General features: G+C 49.7%; 1 protein-coding gene and 1 non-coding gene across 8 annotated transcripts; both read right to left on the bottom strand.

The window, feature by feature from the left end:
* Positions 1-8,716: 8,716 nt before the first annotated feature.
* Positions 8,717-11,681, bottom strand: TMEM107 (transmembrane protein 107). 7 transcript variants are annotated; one of them, XM_055255993.2, is made up of 5 exons: positions 11,459-11,681; positions 11,216-11,283; positions 11,014-11,132; positions 9,810-9,906; positions 8,717-9,562 (listed from the first exon to the last, which is right to left on the bottom strand). In XM_055255993.2, exons 1-5 carry the CDS (start codon positions 11,543-11,545, stop codon positions 9,493-9,495), a joined length of 441 nt encoding a protein of 146 aa, XP_055111968.1. In that variant the 5' UTR covers positions 11,546-11,681; the 3' UTR covers positions 8,717-9,492. The 7 variants fall into 7 exon arrangements, with proteins under 7 accessions (XP_055111968.1, XP_055111969.1, XP_055111972.1 ...); XM_055255994.2 differs by having other exon boundaries at positions 11,014-11,114; positions 11,459-11,677; XM_055255997.2 differs by having other exon boundaries at positions 8,717-9,505; positions 11,459-11,655.
* On the bottom strand, positions 8,742-8,877 carry LOC129470830 (U8 small nucleolar RNA). Its single transcript, XR_008653352.2, has one exon. It is a non-coding gene; the product is annotated as a U8 small nucleolar RNA (small nucleolar RNA).
* Positions 11,682-13,575: the final 1,894 nt, after the last annotated feature.

Genomic DNA, 13,575 nt, shown 5'->3' with positions numbered 1-13,575 from the left:
CTGGGGAGAGCCTAGTGCAGAGCCAGGCAAGACATTTGATGCTGGTTTGAGGGTGATGTGGAAGGGACAGAGCCCCAGATACACTGTCAAGGCCAGGGGTCGTGCTATTGCTATTGGATCGTGGGGGCGGCAGCAGCAGAGTAGAAATGAGGGCATGTGTGACCCACGGAGATGAAGGGCCCAGGAGGATTCATCTCAGAAAGAGGACTCTCATCCAGCAGCCCCTTCCCACCCCACCCCACCCAGGCTGTGGCTCAGAGGAACTCCCCAAATTTAGATCAATGGTGGAGGTGGGAGAAGGAGTGGGATGACAGAGTTCACCTGGAAGTGACTGAGACAATGTTTTCTGCAGGCAGGTAGAATGGAGACCCAAATAGAGGTAAGTTGAACGATAGAAAAATAATGTATTTGCATAACTCACATTTGGCTTCTACATGTACCGGCTGCGGGAATTGGCCGATGAATTTCTAGGGCACACCCCCAAGACTCATTCAAAGGATGTAGGGGCTCAAGGTGATTGTGATGTAGGCAACAGAGACCACACTTTCTTTTTTTTTTTTTTTTTTCTTTTTTTGAGATGGAGACTTTCTCTATCGCCCAGGCTGGGAATGCAGTGGCTCAATCTCAGCTCACCGCAAGCTCCGTCTCCCAGGTTCACGCCATTCTCCTGCCTCAGCCTCCCAAGTAGCTGGGACTACAGGTGCCCACCACCACGCCCAGCTAATTTTTTGTATTTTTAGTAGAGACGGGGTTTCACCGTGTTAGCGAGGATGGTCTCGATCTCCTGACCTCGTGATCCGCCCGCTTCGGCCTCCCAAAGTGCTGAGATTACAGGCGTGAGCCACCACACCTGGCTGAGACCACACTTTCTTATTTTTTTTTTTTTGAGACGGAGTCTCGCTCTGTCACCCAGGCTGGAGTGCAGTGGCGCGATCTCGGCTCACTGCAAGCTCCGCCTCCTGGGTTCACGCCATTCTCCTGCCTCAGCCTCTCCGAGTAGCTGGGACTACAGGCGCCCGCCACCATGCCCGGCTAATTTTTTGTATTTTTAGTAGAGACGGGGTTTCACCGTGGTCTCGATCTCCTGACCTTGTGATCCGCCCGCCTCGGCCTCCCAAAGTGCTGGGATTACAAGCGTGAGCCACCGCGCCCGGCCTGAGACCACACTTTCATAAATGCTTTCTTTTATTTTTGTTTATTATTTATTTATTTATTTATATTTGAGACGGAGTTTCGCTCTTGTTGCCCAGGCTGGAGTGCAATGACGCGATCTCGGCTCACTGCAACCTCCACCTCCTGGGTTCAAGTGATTCTCCTGCCTCAGACTCCCAAGTAGCTGGGATTACAGGAGTGCACCACCATGCCCTGCTAATTGTTTCCTACTTTTAGTAGAGATGGGATTTCACCATGTTGGCCAGGCTGGTCTTGAACTCCTGACCTTAGGTGATCCAGCCACCTTGGCCTCCCAAAGTGCTGAGATTACAGGCGTGAGCTACCACGCCCGGCCTTATTTTGTAATTTTTTTTTTTTTTCTCTTCAGACAATTACTGGTTTAGAAGTTGGGATGAAAGGAGGCTGGGTCGGCCGGGCACAGTGGCTCATGCCTGTAATCCCAGCACTTTGGGAGGCCAAGGCGGGCGGATCACGAGGTCAGGAGATCGAGACCATCCTGGCTAACACGGTGAAACCCCGTCTCTACTAAAAATACAAAAAAATTAGCCGGGCGTGGTGGCGGGCGCCTGTAGTCCCAGCTATTCCGGAAGCTGAGGCAGGAGAATGCCGTGAACCCGGGAGGCGGAGCTTGCAGTGAGCCGAAATCACGCCACTGCACTCCAGCCTGGGCGACAGAGCGAGACTCCGTCTCAAAAAGAAAAAAAAAAAAAAAAATTAGCCGGGCGTGGTGGCGGGCGCCTGCAGTCCCAGCTACTCGGGAGGCTGAGGCAGGAGAATGGCGTGAACCCAGGAGGTGGAGCTTGCAGTGAGCCGAGATCGTGCCACTGCACTACGGCCTGGGCTACAGAGAGACTCCGTCTCAAAAAAAAAAAAAAAAAAAGAAAAGAAAGAAAGGAGCTGCCGGGCGCGGTGGCTCACGCTTGTAATCCCAGCACTTTGGGAGGCCGAGGCGGGCGGATCACGAGGTCAGGAGATCGAGACCACGGTGAAACCCCGTCTCTACTAAAAATACAAAAAAATTAGCCGGGCGCGGTGGCGGGCGCCTGTAGTCCCAGCTACTCGGAGAGGCTGAGGCAGGAGAATGGCGTGAACCCGGGAGGCGGAGCTTGCAGTGAGCCGAGATTGCGCCATTGCACTCTAGCCTGGGCGACAGAGCGAGACTCCGTCTCAAAAAAAAAAAAAAAAAAAAAAAGAAAGGAGCTGGGTCATTCCCACACTGACTCATGAACTTGCTTCATCCACATGAATCAAACCTGACTGAACTTACAATTAATTTCAGAGGCCTGTGTGTCCCTCAGTGCAGCTTGTGAAGTAAAGGCCTTCTAATGAGTAATAGAAAGGTCAGCCCTCCACCATTGCAATGAGCTGTGATGTCTGGTGAACCCCCAGGCCAGAAGGTTCTCAGAGCTGCCTGTCCAGCTCTGGGCTCCTGGAAGGAGGGGACACTCCAGGGACCCACTGTGTGCCAGACAGTTGGCATGGATTGCCACATATGCTCAATTTGTTTTTATTTTTACTTATTTTTGAGACGAAGTCTCACTCCTTCGCCAGGCTGCAGTGCAGTGGCGCGATCTCAGCTCACTGCAACCTCTGCCTCGTGGGTTCAAAAGATTCTCCTGCCTCAGCCTCCCGAGTCCCTGGGATTACAGGCGTCTGCCACCATGCCTGGCTAATTTTTCTATTTTTAGTAGAGACAGGGTTGTGCCATGTTGGCCAGGCTGGTCTCAAACTCCTGACTTCAAGTGATCTTCCCACCTTGGCCTCCCGAAGTTCTGGGATTACAGGTGTGAGCCACCGCACCTGGCCTTTTTAATTATTTTTTTTGAGGCAGTCTCCCTCTGTCACCCAAGCTGGAGTGCAGTGGCACAAGCTTGGCTCACTGCAACCTCTGCTAATTTTTCTGTTTTTAGTAGAGACAGGGTTACGCCATGTTGGCCAGGCTGGTCTCAAACCCCTGACTTCAGGTGATCTGCCGACCTTGGCCTCCCGAAGTGTTGGGATTACAGGCGTGAGCCAATGCACCCGGTCAAGAATGTGTCTCTTTTTGTATTAAAGCATAATGTAAACACATAAAGTGGTATCTTTTTAATATGTGAAGTTCTCTCTGAACAAGTACTAAGCACAGTGCCAGGAACAAGGCAGGCAAATGAATAATAAACTATGGTGAGTGCATAGCAGGCAGATAGACTGCTAATGGGAAGGATGGGTTTGGGCAGGACCTACATGCTCAGTATTCTCTAAGGACAGTCCTAGTTGGACTGGTGAAGCACTGATCACTTGTTACTGGTTTGACCAGGGAACCAGCCAGCAGAGCAGGCCCAGGCCCCTGGTCACTGGGAAGCAGGGCAGTGTGGGTGGTGGGGGTGCCACATGCCAGAGCCCTATATGGGTGGGAGAAGACATAGGCAGATCAGAGTCTCCTGGGATTGGGTGCCTGAAAGGACTCCTGGTTCCAGTCCCTCACTCTCCAACCCTCCATTCATTAGAGATTCACGGGGTTTAACAAGCTCCTCTTGCTTTGAAAGGGGGAGGAATTCTCCTCCAAATAGAGAGGTTGTCAAGAACCCACATCTTCCTTTTTATTTATTTATTTTTGAGACGGAGTCTCACTCTGTCCCCCAGGCTGGAGTGCAGTGGTGCCATCTTCCACCTCCCGGGTTCAAACAATTCTCCTGCCTCAGCCTCCTGAGTAGCTGGGATTACAGGCGCCTGCCATTAAGCCTGGCTGATTTTTGTATTTTTAGTAGAGACAGGGTTTCACCATGTTGGGCAGGCTGGTCTCGAACTCCTGACCTCAGGTGATCCACCTGCCTCGGTCTCCCAAAGTGCCAGGATTACAGACGTGAGCCACTGCGCCTGGATGACATCTTATACCTTCCGTATTACATGCCAAACCCAGAGCCTGGCAGGTAGTAGGTGTTCAATAAACATTTGTTGAACTGAGTCAACTGATTTGGCCTAACAGCCAGGAGACTTGGGTTCTAGTCCCAGCTTTCCCACTCTGCATGGTGTCCTGGAGCAAATGCCTTTCTCCTGGGGCCTCATTTTTCTCATTTGTTAAGTGAGGGCTCTTTCATTCTACAATGCCAGGCATTGTGCTGGTATCAGAAATCTACAATAATAAACACAAAAAGAGATTGTTAAAACAGCATGATCTTTGCTGTGATGGACTTAAGGACCAAGACACTTGCCAACCCTCCTCAAACAGATTAAACCAAAAAAGAAGAATCTTATAACTAGAACACAGCTAGAAACGGCAGGATCCAGGTCCTCAAAAGATGCCATTGGGGATCTGTCTCTCTGTTCTTCAGCTATGCTTGCCTCTGGCATAGCTTCATTTCCACACAGGCAACATAAGCAGCTGCAGGCTCACATTTGTTTAAAATGTTACGGTTTTATATATATTTATATCTATTTTATAGAGATGGGGGTCTCACCATGTTTTCCAGGCGGGTCTCAAACTTCTGGCCTCAAGTGATCCTCCGGCCTTGGCCCCCCAAAGTGCTGGGATTACAAGTGTGAGCTACCATGCCCGGCCCCAAAAATGTTATAGTTTTTTAATTTTTATTTGTTTTTTCAGAGACATGGTCTCACTCTGTCACCCAGGAGGGAGTACAGTGGCACAATCAAAGCTCACTGCAGCCTCGAACTCCTGGGCTCAAGTGATCCTCCCACCTTAGCCTCCCAAGTAGCTGGGACCACAGGCGGAGACCACCACATCCACATCCAGCTAATTTTTAAAATTTTTTGTAGAGATGGGGGTCTCATTATTTTGCCTAGGCTGGTCTCACACTCCTGGGCTCAAACAGTCCTCCTGCCTTGGCTTCCCAAAGTTCTGGGATTACAAGTGTGAGCCACTGCACTCAACCTTGTATATTAAACACACACACATGCACACACACACACACACACACACACACACACAATTTATGTTCAAAATTTCAAAAGTTCAAAAGAGCATATGGAGAAAGTTTCTCCCCCACCCTGTATCCCAGCCACTCAATCTGCTTTCTCACAACAGCCAATACTCCCAGTTGCCTGCACCTCCTTTCAGAGATGGTCCATGCATATGTAAGCAATCATGTTTGTAGTTTTCCCCTTTTTTACACCAATGGAAGCAAACTACATGCATTTTTCTGCACTTTGCTTTTGTCACTTAATGTATCTTGTACACTGTACCATTATACTGCATAAAATTCACTTTTTTCTGGTGGCATAGTATTCTACAGTATGGATGTATCAGAATGTAACCAATCCCCTACTGACAGACATTTAGGTTGTTTCTAGCCTTTTGCCAATACAAGCAAAGCTGCAAAAAACATCCTACACATTCCCCTTTCACCTGTGTGCAAACATGTAGGGCTAATTCTTAGACATGAAAATACTAGTCAGGTGTGGTGGCTCACACCTGTATTCCCAGCTGCTTGGGAGGCTGCGGTGGGAGGCTCACTTTAGCCTAGGATTTCCAAGGCTTCAGTGAGCCATGATCATGTCACTGTACTCCAACCTGGGCAACAGAGTGAGACCCTGTCTCAAAAACAATAAAAATAACAAAAATAAATCCTAGGTCAAAGGAATAGGTGTTTGTGATTTTGATTTTCATGGGAATTGCTAAATTGCTCTCTGTAGATGTGTTACCAGCTTTTACTCTCACCAACGAATAGGCAAGGCCTGTTTGCCCACACCCCCTCCAACACTCTATGAAACTTTTTGGTGATTACAAATATGCTAAGTTGAAACATGATCTGCATTTCTCATTGATGAATGAGGTTAGGTATCTTTTCATATAGTTGAGAGTTTTTTGTATTTCCTTACCAGTGAAATTTCTGTAGAAATGTTTTGTAGTTTTATTGGGTTGTTGGTATTTATCTTGTAAATTTGTAGATTTATATATGTCAAAATTAGTCCTTTCTCTGCAATATGAATTGAAAATATTCCCCCTAGATTATCATCTATTCTTTAACTTTTGCTTATGATTTTTTTTACTATGCATAGTTTTAACATTCTAATATATATTTAAGTGTGTGAGTGTTTTCATTTATGCCTTCAGTGTTTTATTACCATATTTTGAGACTTCGAGACCAGCCTGGGCAACAAAGCGAGAACCCGTCACTACAAAAAAGTTAAAAAATTAGCTGGGTGTGTTTTTACCGGCTTGTGGTCGCAGCTACTCTGGAGGCAGAGGTGGGAGGATTGTTTGAGCCCAGAAGGTCAAGGCTGCAGTGAGCTGTGAAGGCAACACTGCACTCCAACCTGGGTGACAGAGTAAGAGTCTGCCTCAAAGCAAAACAAAACAAAAAAAGCCATCAAAATTAGCCGGTAGTGGCAGTGGGTGCTTGTAATCCCAGCTACTAGGGAGGCTGAGGTGGGAGGATCGCTTGAGCCTGGGGCAGTTGAGGCTGCAGTGAGCTATGATCATGCCACTGCACTCCAGCCTGAGCCACAGGGCAAGACCCTGTCTCAAAAATAATAATAATAGGGCTAAGCACGGTGGCTCACTTCTGTAATCCCAGCACTTTGGGAGACTGAGGTGGGCAGATCACCTGAGGTCAGGAGTTCGAGACCAGCCTGGCCAACATGGTGAACCTCCCTCCCCCACCCGTCTCTTCTACAAATACAAAAATTAGCCAGGTGTGGTGGCACGCACCTGTAATCCCAGCTACTTGGGAGGCTGAGGCAGGATAATCACTTGAATCTGGGACGCGGAAGTTGCAGCGAGCTGAGATCGCGCCATTGCACTCCAGCCAGGGCCAAAGAGGGAGACTCCTTCTCAAAAAAAAAAGAGGGGAGGGGAGGGGAGGGCAGGGGAGGGGAGATGAGCCAGGCGTGGCAGCATATGTCTGTAGTCCCAGCTACTTGGGAGGCTAAGGCAGGGGAATCGCTTGAACACGGGAGGCGGAGGTTGCAGTGAGTCGAGATCGCACCACTGCGCTCCAGCCTGGCGACAGAGCGAGACTCCGTCTCCAAAAAAAAAAAGAAAATAGTGGTGCTATTACCAGAAAGAAAGGATGGATACTGAACTGGCAAAAACAGATGTCCACTATGATGGGAGAATCCCAAGACCCAAATCAACTCAGGGAAAAGGCACTGAGCAGTTCCACAGCCCTGACACTCTGCTACCCTTCTCCCCTGTCAGATAGCAGTGGCCAGCACCTGTAATCCCAGCTACTCGGGAGGCTGAGGCAGGAGAACCGCTTGAACCAGGGAGGCGGAGGTTGCAGATCGCGCCACTGCACTCTAGCCTGGGCGACAGAGCAAGACTCCATTTCAAAAACAAACAAAAAAAAAGTGTGAGTGTGGATGAGGGAACTGCGGCAGAGGGAAAGTGACCTCCTGCCCATCACACGGCCAAAAAGAGAAAAAAACGCACTGGGACCTCGGCAGGCAGTCTGGCTGCAGAGCTTGTTCCTGTAGTCCTGGCCCTGGGCTAGGGCTCACATAAGTGAGCTGAGATCTGGAAACCAGCAGCATCTAGTTGATGTTTGAAAACAAGAGATAGATGAAGTCACCCGAGGAGTAGTGATCACCAGCACTTATGGGGCAAGCAGAAGACACAACCCAGTTATTATGTCCCCAGTAACTGACACACTGCAGGTACTCAGTAAGTATTTATTGAATGAATGTAAGAAGGAACAACCAGAACAGTATAATAGGCAAACTAGGTGAACCATTGTTTCAAAACTAAGGGAGAAAAAAGTGCAAGAGAGGGGAGTGGGCCAAACGCGGTGGTTCATGCCTGTAATCCTAGCACTTTAGGAGGCCTAGTGGGGAGGACCGCTTGAGCCCAGGAGTTTGGGACCAGGCTGGGCAACACGTGAGACCCTGTCTCTATAGAAAAATTTAAAACTTAACCAGGTGTGGTGGTGCTCACCTGTAGTCCCAGCTACTTGGGAGGCTGATGCAGGAGGATCATCTGAGCCTGGGAGTTCGAGGCTGCAGCCAGCCATGATCCCACCACTGCACACTGCACTTTAGCCTGGGCAACAGAGTGAGATTGTCTCAAAAAAAAAAAAAAAAAAAAAAAAAAGAGAGGGGTAGTCAACATACTATATGCTGAAGAGAGGTCAAGCTCAAGTCTGAAAAATGACTCTGGATTTGGGAAAAAGTCATTGGTGATGATCAGTTTCTTGGGCGTGTACTGGTAGGTTTTTAACAACCAACTCTCCAAAAACAAATGTATCCATGTATATACATCTGCGCCGTGCACTCTAGCCTTGGCGACAAACCAAGACCGTGCCTCAAATAAAAAAAAAGAAATACAGTTCCTATTGAATGGGTATCATGCTGAGAACACCCATCCGTGTACACAAGACTACAGATATTTACCGATGTGCAGTGTTTCCAGAGAAGTGAACATTAAAATTATTAAAAGACAAAAAATAACGAGTCCACTTGGATCATCTCACCCCCTAAACTCCAGAAAACGCCAAATGATACTATCAAAGGACAGATAAACTTTGAAAGACTGCAAAACAAATACCAAGACCATTACCCACAGAACACAAACAAGTACGTTAGCGAAATACTAACAGTCATCATGACACAAACCACATTGATCGTCAGGAAGAATCAGACAAGAGCAATCAGGGTGTTGCAAGTCCTGATTACGCAGAGACGTTAATCACGTTTCATGCAGCTCCAATCATCATATTCTTAATCTGCCCTCCGAAAGGAGGAACAGGTAAGGATTATCCTACCTGACGATATAAATGAACTGCCGACATTCCGCACTCCGTGAAAAAGATTCCGTTATAAGCTAGGGTGAGTTCATAACGCGTTGCTATGAGCAATGCTATTACTTAGCGTCCTTCCACTTGTTTTGCCATATTTGCTTACACATTTTTAAAAATATTTCTTTTCATTCGGCTGCCGAAAACGAATAAATTACTCCTTCCCAGAATGCTCCGATCATTTACGTGCTGGACATTCTAACTGTACGCACTTTATATTTACATATCTCCGCCCACTCCCTTCCGCCAGGCACCTACCGTAATAACCAAAATAGAAGCGATACCAAGTATCTTACGGTCTGCAGGACTAGAAAACAGCGTTGCTTTTTTTTCTTCAGTAGTTTAGCCATCTCAATTGTCCCCTAAAACTGTATACAAGTCTTAATCTTACTACAAAACATATTTTATTACAAAACACTAAATACAATGCGGATAATCCCAGATTCAAGACGTAATCATTCCAACACATATCCTCCAGCAGAAGCAGTTTCCGAGGGGAGAACCAAAGCCTATGCCTTCCTTCTTCCAGGAATACGAAGCGGCCCTCGCCCCTGTAGCCTTCGTCCTTAGGTTCCCGTCATGAAGGTGATCAGAAGGGTTTCCTTTTCAGCCCAAAGACAGTGACGAATAAAGCCATTTCAGTGACAGCTGGAAGGGCACTACCAAGGCAAGTGGTAGATTCAGAAACCCTTTCAATATAAATACCCAAATCTCCAAACCAGAGACCCCACCTGTGAAAGTGTAGGGCAGGTGGCATGGGGGGTAGGGGATGAAACTTCAAAAGACTACAGGATGTTGAGTGGATCTGGTATCTCACACATGGAGGAAAGGGCTGGGTAGGGGAAAAACCTTCAGGTTTAGGGTCAACCTTCCTCCCTCATCCCCAAATATTGGATGCCACCACACCTGCAGAAGACAAAAATGTACCAATACGTAGTGCACTCCCAACGCTCGAACATGAAGAAGGACAGGGCCACGGATGCACTACAGTGAGCCCCAATGGCTTGGGAAGGCACCACAGTTAAGGAAAGTCTTTGGATCGACAGACAGTGATGGGGCAGAAAAGGCCAGTGGTGGGGTTGGCATCTGCATTCAGGTTCATCCCTTGCTCCCTCACCATGTTGCAAGGGCTAGAGTCAGCAGCCCTGACTTCTGAATTTTAGGACAGTCATGTGAGGAGAGACCAGAAGTGACTACAGATGGGACCTCAGGCTACCCTACCCCATGTCTATGGGCCAGCCTGGATCCTTCAGATGAGAGGTAAGAGTAGGCTCTCCTTCTGCTATGCCACACAGGAGTGCTGACAGCGACTTGATATGCGCTGGAATCAGCCTCCAGTGTCCTGGTCCTCCTGGTCCACAATACTCTGACCCATGTGCCTCGCTTCTGTTGCCTCTTCTGAATTCCCACTGTGCTTTATATCTTTTGTTTGTTTTTTGACGGAGTCTTCCTCTGTCGCCCAGGCTGGAGTGCAGTGGCACGATCTCAGCTCACTGCAACCTCTGCCTCCTGGGTTCAAGCAATTCTCCTTCCTCAGCCTCCTGAGTAGCTGGGATTACAGGAGTGCGCCGCCATGCCAGGCTAATTTTTGTATTTTTAGTAGAGACGGGGGTTTCACCATGTTGGTCAGGCTGGTCTCGAACTCCTGACCTCAGGTGATCCACCTGCCTTGGCCTCCCAAAGTGCTGAGATTACAGGCGTGAGCCATCGCGCCCTTGCCCGTGCTTTCTATCTTCACACACTTCTATAGCACAGTGCTTATCACACTGAATTACAGATTTGTATCTACCTCCTCCTCATGGTAAAAAGAAACGGTGGGGTTTTTATTATTACTATTATTTTTGTAGACATGGGGCCTCACTATGTTGCCTCCTGCCTGCGCCTCCCACAGTACTGGGATTACAGACGTGAACCAACGTGCCTGGCCAAAAACTGTATTTTACTCTCATTTGGGGATTTTAAGTGCCTAGTAAACAGCAGGATTTAGCTCATGGTTGAAGATCTTTGAACTGGAGGGACTGGCTACAGCAGACACTATTGTGTCAGGTGGCTGAAGGGAGTCCTGATAGAAATGGGTCGTGTGGGAAAGGCGGGCAGGCAGAAAGGATACAGATGAGGCTCTGGGTGCTGTTGAACATGGAGACTCCTGAGAGGAAACCGGCCAGCTCCACTGCAAAGAGACCCAGGGTGACAGAGAGCGCAGCTACCAGCCTGCAGAGAGGAAGTGGACTGGCCCAGGCCTTTGGAGTTCTTCTAAGACCCCTCCACTCCCACCACCTCTTCGTTCTGGCCACCCCGTCCCAAGAGCTCACTGAACGTCCTGCTTGTCATACTCCTCGGGGGTGAACCTGAGAGGCAGGCAGGCCTGTATGTTGCTGTCCTGGAAGCAGGGCAGAGAGGAAGAGAAGTGAAAAAGGGGCGGGCTGCAAGGCAGGCCTGGGGACGGCGGGAAACAAGAAAACCCAAGTGGGTAAGACACTGGCAGGGGGCAGGGTGGGACTAGGACCACTCCGAGATGGGAATGGGGGCGGACAGAGTGCAGCCGTGGGTCTTACCCGGGACCAGAATAAGGTGATGACGACCACCAGATGCGCCAGGAGCGTCAGGAAGCGAGAGGGCACGAGCCCTGAAACCCGGCCCATGGCCCTCGGGGACAACGGCGGTGGTCTCTGAGGCTGGAAGTTCAGAGACAGCGACTCCTGAAGTCTCCACGCAAGCAGACAAATCTAGACGGACGCCACCTTCCCGCCCGCTCAGGCTCCGCCCAGTTGCCTTGGTAACCGCGTACGCGGGCGCGGCGCCGCGTTCTCGGAAACCTCGCGAGAGCAGTACATTCTCCAGCTGCTGCGGGTCTCTCAGGGTCAGCGCAGGTCAGGGGCACCCCAAGGCGCTTCTAACCTAACGACTGGGTACCGGCGCGCAGCCAGGCCCTTTGTTCCTCAGAGGGTGCGGGGTGGCACAGCCCCGCAGCGCCCGATGTGCCCACGCAGGGCCGACGAACGGAAATCCGCCCTGGCCTAGCTTGGGGACACCGCTGCTTCCGCGGTTGCCCACGCCGGGAGCGGCCCCCAGCCCCAGCTACACTGCCCAGTTGTAGATCACTTGACACCGCTGCCACTGCCACGCCGGGCTGAGTTCCCCGCCATGCCGAAGACTCAGACCCGCTCCCCTTCCCCTCCTCCGCATGCCTTTAGCTTCCCACCAAGCTGGGCCTGAGAAACAAGGGACCCGAACCTGGAGAGGCCTGTGTTGCCGGACTGCTCGGCAGTCACAGATTGTCACGGAGCCCCTGGTTGTCTGAGGACCCCAGGCCTGAACCTTCCTTGAGGAAGACTGATTTCTCTCAGACTACTTTGCTCAGTTTGGTGAGGGATTTGCAGAGTGCAAAAAATGGCCAGCGTCCTTAAACTAGCATGGGGATAAGAGCAGAGCAAGGTGGCTGGAAAGAGTGGGAGTGAACGAAGGGAATGGGACAGTCCCTGCGTCTCTGGGAGGCTTGGAGCCGGCTGGAAGGGAAACTCAACTCGGATTTCTTTATCTCTTGGAGATGCTGGGCCTCCGATATTGCCCAGCTACAGTCCAAGAAGCTCTTATCATCGGCGACCTCATGACCTTTGGGCCTCAGCGCAGGTCCCTGCAGATCTGAAAGTTATTTAATTGCTCAGTCAAGTCCCCTCCTCAAGGAACCTCCCGGCCCATCTCCCAGGAGAACAATCTCTTCCTACTCGCCACTTCCCATCTCAGTGCCTTTAGCCAGTCTAAACTAGAAGCCCAAGAGGCATTTCTCATTCCTTCAACAAATATTTTTATATATTTACTGATTACCTAGTAAGGGTATTCTAGTCAGGGAGATCAACAACAGACATGCAAACAAATAAATCCATAAGATAATAAGTGCTACAAACAGGGAAACGCGGGCTGCGCACTGTGGCTCACACCTGTAATCGCAGCGCTTTGGGAGGCCTAGGAGGGCGGATCACCTGAGGTCAGGAGTTCGAGACCAGACTGACCTGACCAACATGCTGAAACCCTGTCTCCACTAAAAATACAAAATTAGCCGGGCGTGGTGGCACGTGCCTGTAATCCCAGCTACTCGGGAAGCTGAGGCAGGGGAATCGCTTGAACCCAGGAGGTGGAGGTTTCAGTGAGCCGAGATCGCACCATTGCACTCCAGCCTCTGCAACAAGAGCGCAACTCCGTCTCAAAAAAAAAAAAAAAAAGAAAAGAAACGCTAGAATTATAGTTCTATAAAAATAGGGCACTTATTTATTTTGTTTTATTTTATTTATTTACTTTTTTTGAGACAGAGTCTCGCTCTGTCGCCCAGGCTGGAGTGCAGCAGCGCGATTTCGGCTCACTGCAAGCTCAGCCTCCCGGGTTCACGCCATTCTCCTGTCTCAGCCTCCTGAGTAGCTGGGACTATAGGCGCTCGCCACCACGCCCGGCTAATTTTTTGTGTTTTTAGTAGAGACGGAGTTTCACTGTGTTAGCCAGGATGGTCTCGATCTCCTGCCCTCGTGATCCGCCAGCCTCGGCCTCACAAAGTGCTGGGGTTACAGGCATGAGCCACCGCGCCCAGCCGGGCATTTATTCTTAAACTTCATTTTAGAAACTTTGGCCAAAAATTGGCTGGGAGCGGCGGCTCACGCATGTAATCCCAGCACTTTGGGAG

The sequence above is a fragment of the Symphalangus syndactylus genome, chromosome 20, assembly GCF_028878055.3.
Source record: "Symphalangus syndactylus isolate Jambi chromosome 20, NHGRI_mSymSyn1-v2.1_pri, whole genome shotgun sequence".
Lineage (NCBI taxonomy): Eukaryota > Metazoa > Chordata > Mammalia > Primates > Hylobatidae > Symphalangus > Symphalangus syndactylus.
This window is presented reverse-complemented; position numbering and strand designations above follow the sequence as displayed.

Bases quoted from the DNA above. Each gene is read 5' to 3' on its own strand.
- TMEM107 (XM_055255993.2), bottom strand. From the start codon at position 11,545: ATGGGCCGGGTTTCAGGGCTCGTGCCCTCTCGCTTCCTGACGCTCCTG. The intron at 11,284-11,458 runs GTAAGACCCACG...CCCTGCTTCCAG, and splicing joins TCACCTTATTCTGGTCCCGG to GACAGCAACATACAGGCCTG. The intron at 9,907-11,013 runs GTATCCTTTCTG...TGCCTTCCCAAG, and splicing joins CAGCACCCAGAGCCTCATCT to CCATTGGGGCTCACTGTAGT.